Genomic DNA, 15,906 nt, shown 5'->3' on the forward strand with positions numbered 1-15,906 from the left:
CCTTGAAATAAGGAACCCGAGGCAAGCCCAAGCATTGTTTGCAAACTCCCAAGAAAAAAAAATCTCAAAACAGAATTGTTCTATTTTACTATTACATTGTACAGACCATAGATGATGATTAATAACTGTATCTATTAAGCCTACAATATTTTTGTTAATAATAATAATAATAATAATAATAATAATAATAATAATAATAATAATTGCTGCCACCCACAAATACTAAGCTGCATTTATCTGATCTTAAAAAGGTGCAGGACAGACAGTGGGCAAAGGACGGAAGCTGAAGCCCACAAAATGGCAGGCAAAGTTCTGAAAAGGCTAGCAGAAGTCAAGAGCGGTCCGGAGTGATAACAGACAGACAAAGAAGCCAGAAGGAAGAATATAACATAGTAATTTGAAATAACTATTCAAAACATTGGCTGCAGGTGTCATTGACAGACTATACCTATTTTGCTTTTGAGCATGATATAAGAATATAAGAAAACCTTGATGGATCAGGACAAAGGGCCACCTAGTCCAGCACAATATTCTCATAGTGGCCACCCAAACACCTATGAGAAGCATGCAAACAGAACATGGACACAACCCACAATTCCCAGAAACTGGTGTTCAGAGCCATACTGCTTCTGACAGTGGAGGTACAACATACTGTCACAGTGCTGTCAGGTAAAGGAATGGACATCCTGAGTAAACAGCTAACACTTTATTGTCAAAAGTACACTTACAAGTTAGCAAAAGGCATGTCTATCAGGCCTACGTGTCTCAGCTACTTCCAGGTGTGCACCCAATGAGGGAGTTGCTGAACAAAGAGGCCCTGCCCTCAACCTCCATTTATGTCGTTCTCGCCCCCCCCCCCCAAGCTGCGTGAAAGCAGACAATGACTCCACCTGCATGTAACCTTTTGCTCTTCCTGCTTCAATCCTCTTCTGGTCCTGGGAGACAGTGGAACAGGAGGTGGGGGCAGAAGGAGGAGGAGTGGAAGCCCTTTACACCAGCCTGACCTATTTCTCTCTCCTCCTGCACATGTTCTTCACTCTCCAATCCCGCAGCTTCTCCTGCCTCTCATCTCCGGGCTGTTACAGGCTCCCCCAGATCACTGATTGCTTCCTCCAAGTCAGTCTTCTTCCGGTGCCCACTCACCCAAATCCAGCCACCACTCCTCAGTTTCTAGTCAGTCCCTGGCACATACCCATCATGGCAATAGCCTTATCTTTCATAAATTAATCTAATCTTCCAAAGCCACCTAAGTTGGTAGCCACATCTTGTGGGAGAGAATTCCATAGTTAATTCCGTAGTGTCAAGTAGCACGTATTTTGTCTATCCTGAATCTTCCAAGACTCAGTTTCATTGGATGTCCCTGAATCCTACTGTTATGAGAGAGGGAGAAAAACATCTATACCCACTTTTTCCACATCATGCTATTTCTATTTCTAAGGGGGGGGGGAGTATTTCTATTCCACTCACATGGCAAGCTTTATTTTGTTTCTAAATAAGAACTATCTTGAATTTTATGCATGATGTCATATGACAGGAGCTGCAGCAGTGAATAGTGTGGTTTAAGGTCACAATGAATGATTTTCTATCTTTTCCAAGCTCTGGTAAAACACAGCTGATCTTTATCTCCAGAAAGTACAGAGATCTTCCCACCACTATTAGTAATTCAGTGTATTTCTAGTGTATTAAAAATAGTGACAAAAACCAGGGGGCAGTTGCATATTAAATCTCAGCAGCAGCATAGCAAGCACAAGGCCATCGAGATACAGAAGCCAGCATATGAGTCAGAAACAATAACTATCCAAGTCCCTAAATCCTGGAAACTCAGTAGCCAAATCAATGCCTCCAATGAAAACTGATTACTATCAAATACCCTTTTCACCAAAAGAGAGAACTCAGTCAACAGTAGCATTATCATGTGAGAGAGCCCTTGAGGCAAGGTGGTAGAGATACAGATCAGCCACACAAGACTCCCAGTTTACCCTGACCGACAGGTGAGGGCAAAAGCTACAAAAACTCTACCTGGAAAGAGGTTGGATCTTGTTCTTTATAGAAACTTTATATTCCCTGACAATTATGACACAGTGGCTAGAATGGTTTTTAATGTGGTGGAAATCCTATGTCCAAATTCTTGCAAAACTAACTACATTGTTTGAGTGAGTTACCATCACTCAGCCAACCTCTCTTCCAGCGGTATTTTGAGGCTAAAATACCACTTTAAGCTCTATGAAGGGCAGGATACAACTGCATCAAATAATATGTAAGTGCTCCTGGGAAATTTCCCTAGCATTGGGTACAGCTGTTAAGACACTAAGCGGAATCATACAGATTTCTCTCAGGGCCAAAAAGAAATAAATATGGGTCAAACACAGCCCTCATATTCTTTGAAGAGCTCAAGTTTTTCCTATGAGAAAATAACCGACAGAGCTGTGAAATCAGCATGTGTGAATTAAACCTGACTTTCAGAGCTTTCAGGAGCAGTGGGAAACGTTTTGAAATGCTGCTTGTTGAACCCTTAGTTTTTGGGGGTGTAAGGAGCAGTGAAGCACTCTTCGAAACTCCCATTGTTCTAAACGCATTTTGCAACATGGAATTTCATTAATGTGAGCAGTTTCTGAGCTGTGGGCGCAGTACTGCACCTAACATTTCAGATTAAAACTACAGAGTGGAAGGAAAGGAGGACCTTTTACTGGTTCCCCACTTCTAGCTACTTTCTGAAGACTGGAGAAGAGACCCTCTTAAGAACATTAGGAGAGTGGGCAGGGGAAGGACTATACCATGTGAAAAATGAACATAATATTTTAGCTGCAGTTCATTCATTTTCAGCTTTGTATTCTAGTTATATAAAAAGCACACCTAGACATTCCGTTGTTGCGCCCATAATCTAGGTTTAAGGTGCCATTTAGCTCCTAGCTTTCACATCTCAGTTTCTAACACTAGCGTGAAGCTGCTTGCATGGGGCTTTCGCATAGGCCATCACAGAGACAGTTGGTGGTGCTGGTCAAGGACAGCAAAAAGCTGGAAAAGTTGGGAAAGCTGAAAAAGAGGAAGGGGCTGCTCTGATTGTGTACTGCTTGATCCTTTTGCTCCTCCCTCCATCGCAGCATCTGCCTAGCCAAAAGAAGTCCTTTCCCTGCTTAGCATTTGCATTTTGAAAGCTCCACCGCTTGAAGCTTTCTTCTGTATTCAGAGGGGTTGTGAGCTGACAGACTGCACACATTTCTCTCCCCTGGGGCAGTGCTCTCTCAGCATATCAGTACAGATACCCGGGAGAGCTATATATAAATGCCCTAAGATTCATTGCACTAGTGTATCAAACAGAACAATCACTTTTACAAGTTCTTACCTCTGTTTCTGGACAGCGTAAATGTTCTGATTTACCTGAAATTAAAAATAAAAAAGAGTTATTTTCACCTTTTAAAAATAAGCAATCAATCAATTCCAAAAACAAGATTAGAAAAGATTAGAAAAAAATCTGATGCATCCTCTTTCCCCATGTAGACTACAACTCCCATCATCCATGGACTATTACATTTCCCTGTTCATTGCATATTGCAGATGACCAGAGAAGGAGATGATCCTTTCACTTTGTACAGGTACTTAGGAAGAGAAGAAGGTGTGTTGCTTCTTTCTTCCTGAGAACCCTGTGCAAAGCAAAAATCTTCAGGGATGGTGGTAAATGGGAATACTATTCCTTTCACTCCATACAGGTGCTACATGGAAGCGAAGAAAAGGCACTGGGGTGGAATGTACACACATATTAAAAACATACACATCTACACACATATAAAAACGCTCACCATCGCCATCTAGTATCACATTGTATACTGCATTTAAAACACACTTAAAATGTTTTATTTGCAGCTGTATAGTTGAGTCTCCAGGACTCTTCCTTTCTCAGATGGCCTTTGTGAATTGATCATTTTACGTTTCTGTAAAGCACTTTCGTCTTCTAATCCACTGCTGGAGGAAGATGGAGCAAGGATCTGGGCCCTGGTTGTACATGCACTGTTCATGGTGAGGCTTAGTTGCTACTGGTGCACTGCTATATACATTTTTAAAATCTTAAATATGCCACTCAGTGAAATCTGAACAAGTATTTGTCTGTTCCATTAAATATATACAATACTCTCCCCCAAGAAAGTTTCTCTTTCTTAAGATAAGCATCTTAACAAACAACAAAAGTGTTCATCTCTGATTGTCTGAGTTTCCCAGTAACTCAGTAAAAAATGTTCTCACAAACTCATTGGGAGAGAAAATAACATTATGAAAATGTCTTCCACTGAATCAGATAATGTGATGCATGTTTATACCTCCTCCATCCTGCACATGCATAACTTAACCTGGCACAAGCAAATAACCATGGAAGTAATAAGCTGTGCACAATTTGATTGACAAGTTAGCCAATATTTCACAACCTTCATTTTATTCTGCTTTTGAATAAATAAATATTAACAAAATTGTTACCAAAAAAAACCAGCCTTAAAAAAGGGATAGGCAAATTTTGATTGGCCTTAGTAGCCAGCTAAAATACATGCTGGCCCTGGCCTCAGAGGGGCAGAGTCTGGTATCTGATGCCATGCTGAACGTCTGAAGCAAGGATCTCCAAAGCTTAGCACAAAACTAGGAACACCTTCGCCTCACAGCCTCCGCAGCTCCATGCTGAGAAGTACGGCTATATCATGCTACAAACCAGTCTCTGAGGTGTTGTACCATATGTAAGATCATAAACTCCCACTGTCATCCCCAAGTTGAAGCTAGGTTAGGGTCTCATTGCTTCTTCTTCTGCCTGTCTCTGCAATAGCCACCTCCCCCCTTTTATTGACTATGAAACTTTTAGTCATATCTCTTCCTGCAATGCATTCAGGATGCCATGTGTGAATGATTCCTTCTTTTATTCTCACAAAAAAGTACATACTAAAATATTCTAAATGTTATTCTCCTTGGATATTTTTATTAAAAGATTAAAGATTTATACAATCTGAAGATGGACAGTGTATTTGCACAAAACCATGTGAAGTAGGTTAGGCTAAGAAATGATTTGCCAGAAGTCAGAGAGCTTGTCAAGGTTCACAACTCTATCCATGTTGGGATGGGATGCAGTGGTGGATGACAGCAACACCTCATGCGATAAGATTATCAAGGCTGAAAGGAACTGTGAAGGGAGGAGGTTCATATGTTCAGCACCAGCTGCTGGTCTAAAAGGAGGATGACAAATTAGGAGTCACAAAGATCGACTTAGGTGCACTTTGTGCACAAGAAGGGGCTATCTTCATGATGAACAGATTTGCAGACTTCATTAAATCCAGATATTAAAAAAATGTTTTTAAAATACAACTTTAAAGTCTGGCTTGTCAAGTTCTTCAGCGTGCTGCAATTCTAGCCATGCTTTTATTTTCCCCACTTTTCAGGAAGTTATGACAGTATATGTCTAACATTTTGCCCTGCTCACTTTGAAGACTTGACACTTAACTGAGTCATACAAATCTATGACTCAATTTCAACAGAAGTTCTTGTAAAGAATACAGACACTGGCCTCTCCCATTTTCCTTCCTCATTCACACTTTCCAAGGCTCCTCTCTATATACTGAAAACATGCATTAACTGGAACAACACATTCACTGATTTCTTTAACCATGGGGCAATCACTCCCACATCTCCCTTATGAGATAAACAGGGTATGAGGTGCATTCCTCTTATATTCATTAAACTGCCACCACTTCCCTTTTTATTGTCAAGCAGGGAAGCACTTAAGAGCTGCTGTAATTTATCTGAGGGTAGAGAAATGGTATTAGCAAGCCCTCTGGATTGACCAGGCAATTCTAGCCATGCTTGGAACAATCTCCTTATCCTCCTTTAGACCTTCGACTCCTTTTCTATTCAAAGGTTCCTGTGGCACATTAAATACTAACCAATTTATTATGGCATAAGCTTTCATAGGCCAAAGTCCATTTTACCAAATGCATTTAAAGATGTTTGAAAAGAAATTGTTTCAAAGATATTTTAAAGATGTTTTATCACTTGTGTGTTTGTTGCCCCGGACTCCTCTGGAAAGGCAGGATATAAATTTAATAAATACATGTATAACCCTCAGCTGCCAATTGAGGATTACACTTCATGAATCTGATGAAGTAGGTTTGAATTAACCAAAGTTTGAAACATGAATTTGTTAGATGTTAAGGTGTCACAATACTCTTTGCTGTTTTAGAAAAGAGGTCATCTACTCCAAATTTGTTACAGTGTTCTAGCTAAAATAAAAATACACAAAATACCAGGATAAAACCTAAGACATAAAACTCAGTTATCATTGCCTCCCCCCCCCCCCCCAAAGCACCCTGAAGCAATAAAAAACATTCAGACTGTAGCTCCAGAAGCTCTGGCCAGCTTTTAGTTATAATTACGGGCTTTAGATTTAGCTCTGTAATGTTATCTGAGAGTGCTGCAGTCTACCCTTTCAAACTCCATTACATAAAAAGAGACTCAACAATTGAAGTCTAGCACTCACTGAGTTTGTAAAACTCTATCTGAACAGTGGTACTTCAGCCTGTGGATGGTAACTCACATGACTGATTGCTCCTTCATACAAATTCTCTGCACACAGAAAACTAGATTTCAGGAGTAAAGGCTGTAGCCTGACATGCTACCTGACTACATGGATATATATATATATATATATATATATATATATATATATATATATATAAATTATATGGGGGAATGTTCAATCCTGTGAGCCTCCCACTGAAACCTAAAGCAGTAAAACCCTGGCACACCTTTGCCACCTCAGTGAGAACTAGGGCTAATATTCAAAGTAATGTTAAATCAACCCAAAAAATCACTTACATCTCAGTGCTCAACTGGGTGTGTATCTTGTTAAGGAAATAAAATCATATTTCAATATAAACAAAACTCTACAATAGATGGCTTTTTGCTCATTAATGACAGATAGGAAAGCAGGCTAGAAGAAAGAATTAAGAGAAACCAGCCTTGCACATATATTTTCCCTGTAAGAAGACTGCATAATATGTTCTCACTGTGCCCTAATATATTAACAATAAAATAATTATTATATTTGAACAATGAACTATAGGGTGTATCACATATGAATGACAGCCGCTGTTAATCTTAGAACTTTTCCATCAAACGTTCAGTAAAGGAATAAAACCCCTACTAAATTAGTAAACCTTAGAACCCTGAAATTTCTTGATTTCTGTCTCTAATGTATTTTCTAAACTTTCAAGAGAATAAGCAATACAGTATTAAGCCCTTGAAAAGTCACAACACGTAGCCTCATATACAGGTGCTCCTCTTATCCTAGCAAAAAATTTATCTTGAAAGTCGTAGTTGGAGAAGGAAAGCATTTTGGCTGCTTTAAGAATCTGATCTCAACTGAAAAAAGAGATCATGTAAAAAAGAATTATGGAAATGCCAGCTTTTGTGTTGACTATAAAACTACACGTTTCTAGTGCCCAAAACAACAGGCATAAGATCAGCCTTCATAGAAGTAAGTGAAAGGAAAAGTTTTGACTGGTATTTGTTCCACTCTGATTTTAATTGTTATTAAGTTTAGAGCAAGAGTTCTTGAACTTCATCTTAAGCCTAGTAGGTTACATAGCACATTCTGCTTCATTCAGCCAACTAATCTAGAAGACTTTGTACCTCACTCTTGAACCAATAACAGACATAAGTAGATTCAATAAAAAGGGAAGGACTACACATACATGCCTCATGACACGCTTGAGGTTTCTCCAGAAAAAAGCACTATCCAGCAGCAAAATACAAGCACATAGTCACTTAATCATATACACCATATTGAATCAGTGTTCCAGTTCTGTGCCAGTCAAGATAGAAACTGAGCCAATAAATGTCACTGAGAAGCCCATGCCTCCTTAAAACAAATCTAGTGACTTAGAGAAGTACCACTCAATTAAAGCTGCAATCCCTTACACATCAGAAGTCTTATGAAATCTATATTGAGCTTACTGCTGAATAAACAAATATAAGATTGCTCTATAAAAAGCCTTCATTTACTAAATGATAATTGCTTCTAAACACACTGTAAGAACTATCAAGTTGTAATTTCATCCACATAATTGTTATGAGTTGTAGATTTTTTTTTAAAATGTATTAAGGTATCAAATGTTTAATAATATTTATAGAAAAACTAGCATGTCAAACAGTCTTTAAAATGCTAGTTTATTTTCCTGTATAATTACTTTAAAGCAAACAATAGGTCCATTCTCCATCTTGAGACACTGCAGTTTTATCCACATTATTTTTAGACTTTAGTATTTAATGCAAGGTCATTATTTACAACTGCACTAACACTCTAACTCAAGTCACTGGAACAATTCTGCTCTTCAGGTATATTTATATGATTAATAATAATAATAATAATTTTATTATTTATACCTCACCCATCTGTCTGGGTTTCCCCATATATAGGGCAGGGGGATGTCATTAATGTTACCTTGGGAAGTTTCAATTCTTTTATTCTATGAACACAAACAACTTTAAACAAATATTTTCAATGTATCTGAAGCTCCTAACAGGAGTGTCACCCAGGCATATTATCCTCTGTACTAAAGCATTCAAGTAGGCCAATTCACTCAACCTGATTTTCCATTTTTCTTTGCTACTCATTCTGTGGCTCCTGGAGATTACCAAACAATGTGTACCTGAACATTTTAATCCTTCTGTACTTCTGCATACCCCTTGTTTCTTGGAGCATGTTGAGAACACCCTCATTTCTCAGTATCCCTTTTTGGCACCAGTCCTATCAGCAGTCACCACCTGAATTCACTGTTGTGGGGAACGGGTAGACTCCCTCATACAAGGTGTGGAGCTGCACAACAAGGAGAGCTAAATGAGGCCTTCTAGGATTTTCCCCAGCCACATCTGTCAAGGCTCCACACCCTCTTCAAGTGCTATTGTCTGTCTCGAATGAGTTTTTTAATTGTGCTAGTGACTCTTGCTTGCATGGATAGAGAAGGGTATGTATAGGAACTTCTGACTTTGCATTTCTAGAGTGTAGCTTACTATATGAAAGTAAGTAGCACATCCAATTCCCTATCCACTTTGTAACTCTGGTCGATCACAGCCATGTGGCCCCTGGCAAGCTGCCCAAGAAGCAATGTGGCCATCAGCCTGGAGAATGTATCTAGCCCACCCTTTCCTATCAAAAGTGTTCTTATTAAATAAAGAGTCCTTCCAACCAATCATGCCCTAACCTCCAAGAAGCTGCTAACAGGGGGCTTGCAGCGCATTACATTCCACCCCCAGTTTCTCATTCTTCTTTTCTAACTGACACTCAATGTCCTGCAGCTACTGAGAATGCTCAGTTCTCATTGGTCTACTTTGGAGGGTTGTCTCCTTCAGTACTTTTCTTCTGCAAACCTCAGGGTTCCTCCAGGTATGTTTCATCTCTTTCTCAATGGCTCCAAGCCTGTCAGCGCTTTCCATTCAATTTCTGTTAGAGGCAGTGAAGAAGACTGAGGTTTGCACTTTATTATTAGTTAACTGATTTGTATTTTAGCATAACTTAATCTAGCACATTTTGATTTGGACCTCGTTGGTAGTTTACTAGAGTAATGAATTTTATATACACTTGCAAACATAGGTTTGAAAGATGAGATGGAGAAATTCCTTCCCTTGGAGGTTCAAAGATAATTGGAACTAGATATAAGCTTTTAAGCAGGGTAGGCATGATAAAGACAAGTAAACATGAGAAAGAGAAGCAAATTGGGTCCAATTTCTTTACCATATTGGAAGGGAAATGTTATTCCAGATCACAGTTTCTAATAATTCTGAGTTTTATTACATTATCTTGCAGTTTGCATTATGGCATAGCTTGCTTGTATGAATTAGCTGCATTTAGTTTATTTACTTAATAGTGTTTGCCTTCATCCACCCACTTTGTTTGCGGAATGGTATGACCCAACTGATAACCATTCACTAAAGAAGATTAAATCTATCTGATCTTCAAATTCCTTCCAGTAATAACATGCTCCACTTTTTCATCAAGTTAAGCAAAACCATAGAATTGTAGAGTTGGAAGGGACCACAAGGGTCATCTAGTCCAACCCTCTGCATTGCAGGTATCTTTTGCCCAACACAGGGCTCAAACTCACAACCCTGAGATTAAGGGTCTCATACTCTACCAAATGAGCCCAGTCATGGCAGTTAGACATCCATATAAGAGCTGTCTTACATATGCTTACTCAAAAGTAAGTACCATTGTATTCAGTTGAGCTTATTCATACAGGAAAGTGAGCACAGGAATGCAACCTAAATCAAAGTCTATTGCATTTGCTGTTTCCTTAGCTTAGATGACATAATGGCAGATTGTACAGTATCCTCTTTCACAGTCTTAAACAAAACTTGAACTTTCCCTACCAAAAGTTGTCAAATTCTCATAAAAGAGTTAATACTCAAGAGTTTCTGTCTGCTTCCTTTCTTGTTAACAAAGGCCATGATCAAGTTGCAGTTACAGGCAACTACTGTCCCTTGACAGGGTTGTACATCTCCAGTGGAGAAAAAAAGATGCAGTTTGATGAGGCCCAGATAATCAGCATGGTATGAATATGCACTTGCTTCTGCACATAGATCTCCTTTACAAGATCATGATACATTTCTAAGGTTAGTTTAACAAATGAAAACATATATGTACTGAAATATGGACCTTAGAGATGTTTATTCTAATGGATATAAGGTATAATGTTAAATGATCTACCTGTCAGTGTTAACTCTTACTCATGCACTTAAAAATAATCTGTCATAGTCTAAAATATGTGGGATTAACAGATCAAAGGAAACCATCAGAGAGGTTTTTTCCTCTCAGCAACATTGGAATGTTTCCAAGAGATAAATTATGACAGCCAACATGCTCTGTAAGTGCAAACATGGCTATTGTTTTGCCCCACATCAACTGAGAGGTTATTATCCAGATAATTAGCCCAAGCCACTTCATGGTGGCAGCAGCCCTGTACATGCTACACCATTGGGCAGACACAGTGTGTGATGAGGGCTGACAACAAAGTATGGCACTAAGACCACTTATGTTGTTCCAGAAAGTAGTTTATGTTTTCCTGAAGATAGGCAGCTGGCAAGGGAAGGTTCTGCACTCCTCATTTCTATATGCTTCTTGTCACCTCTTTTGGAACCCTTCTCACAACCGTCTTAGGAACCCAAAAGTAGGAAATGCTACAATAAACAGTAAAAGTCAACTTAACAATGCCATGACAGATGAGTCATGTTGCTGTGTGTGGACTCAGAGCAGGTGGCTGCGCTGACAGTCTCAGCTGAAAACCTAAACATACCACATCTCTGTTATTATAAACCCTTCCTCCCTACAGCAGTATGAAAAAGCTATGCTATTTGCAAGTACAAAACCTAATATTCAGCTGAGAGTATGTCATATGTTGTGCCCTTGCCCTCCTTTGGGGAATAAGAAGTGTTAAAATAATGTAAGATAAAGGGACAAAGAGGTAAAAGACATTGAGTGATATCTAACGAAGTCATAGCCAAGGGCCTTTTCAGTGGTTGCTCCCAGACTTTGGAACTCCCTTCTTATTGCAGCCAGGTGAAGACTTTCTTGTTCCAATAGTATTTGGGAACTGACTCCTTTTAGGGCAGGGGTCTGCAACCTTTAAGACAAAAAGAGCCACTTGGACCCGTTTCTGAAGAAAAAAAAACCTGGGAGCCGCAAAACCATTGCGACATTTAAAGCATGCGCGCCGCTGCCCTCCGATCTGACAGTGGGTGGGAAGGTGACATCAGGATGGTGCGTGACTAACGCACACACTGCCCCCATGCAACGTCACAGCCAGTACAGCGACCGCCACAGTGGGGAGTGTCGGGGCGCACAATGCGCCTCCTCCCCTAGCTAGTATCTGCCCCGGAGCCGCGGCAAAGGTGTAAAAGAGCCACATGCGGCTCCGGAGCCGCGGGTTGCAGACCCCTGTTTTAGGGGAAGGGCTGGTACTGTGGTGTTTTCATTATGAACTGTATCTTTAATAGATCATATATAGATAAATATATTAACATTTAAATGTTTTTTTAATTATTGCTTTCCCCCATTTTTAGCTGTTTCTGTTTTAGCTGTAAACTGCCTTGAGTCTCTGTCAGGGAAAAAGGCAGGATGAATATAAATATAATAATAGTAATAATACTCAAGAGTAAACCCACTGAAATTAATTTACTCATCCATTAGTTTAAATGAGTTTACTCTGAGTATTACTAGCATTGGATTTCATCCATTATCTTTATTTCACAAATCATAGCCAGTGTTCAAATACAAACAAACAAAAAACCATTTTGCAAAATACCACTCATGCTTGTTGTTTGTTATGTTGAGGTTAAAACCTGTCTAGGAACTGCATTCTGACATGGAACTAACTCTGGTTCCTGGCATGTGGGAATACAAAATATCCTTTGACAGTGACATAAAATAATTCTGCACATAAAGGTTTCCTATTCCCCAGCCAGTATAAAAAGTCTGTCTAGTATTTGCTGTAGAATTCAAGAATTCATTACTGTGTTCTGAAGGAGATTATGGAGGACTAAACAATGAGCGTCATGCCAACATTAAACTCTACAATAGGTTATCCTATTGTTCTTCTTGCAACAACGAAATAAACAAATTTCATATGATGTCCTATTTTTAAAATCAAATTACCACCATTTCCAGTCTTATTACTTCAACTCTTGTTTTATTATGTTCACTAAACAATACACAGCAAATGCAGGATCTTTACAATGCATGCTATGTGTCACTTTTCATATGTATTGTTTCTTTGACTGCACAGTCAAATGACAGGTACAATCTGTTTGCTGCTAGAATGAGTTTATGGAGCTGACTTTGAAAAGTGGTTTACTGTGTTAATTTGGTTTTTTTTAAGTATGTTTGAAGTAACTAGTATAATCAGAGATTTTGAAGGCACGTGCTAAGACATGTAAGGCAAAGATAATATGGTGTTACATTAGTCATGGACATAAAGTGTGTATTATATATAACTGCTTAATCTGTTTAACATATTTTTCCTAAGTACATAAGAGGAATTCATAACGTCACATTTTATTTCCTGTGTTAATCATATGATTGATTAGTTGCAGTCTTCAGTAAACGGGAACATCAAACCAATGTTATAAAAAGTATGTATTACCACTTGCTTGTTTCCTATACATTTTTCACGTGGATGTATATAGAACACACTGATATCACTGGAATTTACTCCCAAAGAAGTTAGCATAAGACTGCAGCCTTGTTTTGGAATTAAAAAGGAACACAAAACAAAGGCACAAAGCCAACAGACATTAAACCTCCTGGTAGCAACATGCCTAGGTTCTGACAGCTGCTTTCTTTGTTTTGCTTTGCAGTGCCCTCCCCCAATCCCTCATGCTGACCTACATGAGTAGCTTTGCATCATTTTATTTTCCACAGGCTTTCTCCAAGCAGGAGCAAAGGAAAAAAGGTGCTGGAGGAGCTCTAGTAAATAAACAGGCATACAGCCTCGGTATTTCAGAAACCGTGTATCAGTATCTAATAAAGTCACCCATGCTGCAGTGCCTAACAAGGGCAATGGAACGGGAAGGATGTTTTTGTTAGGTGCTCTATCCAAAACCGAAACGTCTCATACCCAAACCAAGGCATCCTTTCAGGTACAATTAAGCTACCCTGCAGTCTCCCAACTGCTTGCCTATACACCAGCCATAATGCAGCATTTAAAGGACAGAAAATATTACTGATCATATAAGAACTCTAGATTTCAGCACAACAGAGAGAAGAAAAACATTCGCAGCGAAGCGGGAGGGGCGGGGGGGGGAGGGAAGGGATTATCAGAAAATGGTAACTAGCAAGCTCTTCAGACAAACGCCGTCGTTTCTGGGGAAGATGGGGCAGTTGTATAAACAAGACGAAACAGAGGCGTTTTTGTTGCTGTGGGTGCAGGAGGAGCGCGCGCGAGAATGTCGCCGACCTGAGGCAGCTAAGAGGAGGAGGAGGAGGCAGCCCTGAAATCCATGGGGAAGAAGCAGTGCTAAGTGATGGAGAAATGGTGGAGGAAATCCTCGCCGTGCAATTGCATTACTGGGGGATGTATGCAGCCTCCCGGGAGCGGGAGACGACGGAAGGTGGGAAAGCGTTGCTAGGGGAAAAAATTCACCCCCACAGAAAGAAAACAAGGCGGAAAACAGCGCGCAAAGGGCACCCCCTGTACCCTTCTGGGGCCCAAGCGGAGCCTCAAGAGCCCGGAGACGGCGGGGCTCAGCGGCGGCCCTCGCCCCGGAGCTTTACCTGCTGCCGGCGGGCTCCGAGCGCCGTCGCCCAGCGTGACGGCTCCGTCCTTCCAGATGCGGATGTCGGCGGGGCTCTCCACCCTGCGGCTGGGAGACTCTCCGCGGCGGCCTCGGGAGCGGAGGGAGCCGCAGCACTGGTAGCAGACGGCCCACGCCTGCTCCTCGTTGATGGGCTGGTTGTAGAGCCGCAGGATCTCCTCCAGAGACAGCGCGTCCCGCATCGCCAGCGCCGCCGCCAGAGACCGGCCTTCGTCGTCGCCGCCGCCGTCTCTGCGGCCGGAGGTGCCCGGCAAGGGCTCGTCGCTTCCCGCGGCCCCGCCGTGAGCCATTCCCTCTGCGGGGAGCCGAATGATAATAATAATAACGAAAAGGAGATGACCGGCCGCGCTCGCTGCCCTCTTCGCCCTCTGCCTTCGCCGCCTCGCTTCGCTTCACTTCAGCTGCTGCTGCTGCTGCCGCCGCGGCTGCCCGTTGCCCGCCGCCTTCATGTTCTTCTCCCCGCACCCCTCCCCCCGCTTCCCTCAATAAATAAGAAAGCGCGTGAGCCGCCCCAGTCACCGGCGAGGAAGGCAGGCAGGCAGCAGCAGCGCCGCCACCGCCACCACAGAGCGAGTCAGTCCGTGGCTGGAGGGGGAGGAGAGTATGGAGGGCGGGAGTCACCTCATAGCAACGCAATGGCGTCCCTCCTCCTCCTCCTCCTCCTCCTCCTCCTCGCCTCGGGCTCTGCTGGGTTACACTGCCGCCTGCCTGCGGGAAGCAAGGACAGCAAGAAGCGGGGGGAATGAACCAGGGGGAGAAGTGTACATACCGGTATATCATGTGTCTGGGTTGGGAGGAATAGAGCCAGCCACGAGGGCCCGGCCTCCCCCAGGGAAGAAAATTAATTAGGCGCCAAAGCCTTCCGCATGGGGATTTGCCAAGCGTCAGGATATGACTAACTTGGCCGCAGTGCTTCAGTACTAAATGAATAAGGAGCCTGCCATTCCTCCTCCCAGCTAAACCCGTGAATTCCGGAGTGGTATTTCAGAATTAATTTGGGAGAAACGGACCCTTTGCTCAGGGGTGCAGGACAAGTTTTGTATGCAAGATGGTCACCTGTGTGTAGTGGTTAAGACTCGTAATCTGGGGAACAGGGTTCTCGTCCTCGCTCCTCCACATGCAGCTGCTGGGTGACCTTGGGCCAGTCACACTTCTCTGAAGTCTCTCAGCCCCACTCACCTCACAGAGTGTTTGTTGTGGGGGAGGAAGGGAAAGGAGAATGTTAGCCGCTTTGAGACTCCTTCGAGTAGTGATAAAGTGGGATATCAAATCCAAACTCCTCCTCCTCCTCTTCTTCTTCTTCTTCCTGCTTGTGACAAAGACCCAAGCAGGGTAGATGAATCCACATTGGCTCAAAGCATGGCCTTTACCATTCCTTCTGTTCTAGGGGTGGGTCCAGAGAGGGGAGACTTAGACTGGATCCTAAGCCTGTGCAGTCACATGCCAGCCCAGCATACAACAGTATTTTAAAGGCTTGTTTTCCCTCTGCCAGGCTTAGGTACAGAAGCAGCCCCACTGCTGAATTGGGTTTAGATCTTGTATAACTTGACATCAGCTTGCCTTATGCCAACTTCT

General features: G+C 41.7%; 1 protein-coding gene across 7 annotated transcripts in view; it reads right to left on the reverse strand.

Annotated features, from left to right (window-relative positions):
• The window catches only part of SPIRE1 (spire type actin nucleation factor 1), an 81,446-nt gene extending 66,452 nt beyond the window's left edge, over window positions 1-14,994 (reverse strand). For 3 of the 7 annotated variants that reach the window (XM_077933176.1, XM_028737386.2, XM_077933177.1), the window contains exons 1-2: window positions 14,291-14,993; window positions 3,344-3,378 (exon numbers count right to left, since the gene is read on the reverse strand). In XM_077933176.1, the coding sequence (XP_077789302.1) occupies window positions 3,344-3,378; window positions 14,291-14,621 (366 nt within the window). In that variant the 5' untranslated portion in view covers window positions 14,622-14,993. Of the gene's footprint in view, window positions 1-3,343; window positions 3,379-14,290 lie in introns of all 7 variants that reach the window. The other 4 variants (XM_077933175.1, XM_077933174.1, XM_077933179.1 and 1 more) reach the window with 3 other exon arrangements.
• Between the last annotated feature and the right edge of the window lie 912 nt (window positions 14,995-15,906).

The sequence above is a fragment of the Podarcis muralis genome, chromosome 8, assembly GCF_964188315.1.
Source record: "Podarcis muralis chromosome 8, rPodMur119.hap1.1, whole genome shotgun sequence".
NCBI lineage: Eukaryota > Metazoa > Chordata > Lepidosauria > Squamata > Lacertidae > Podarcis > Podarcis muralis.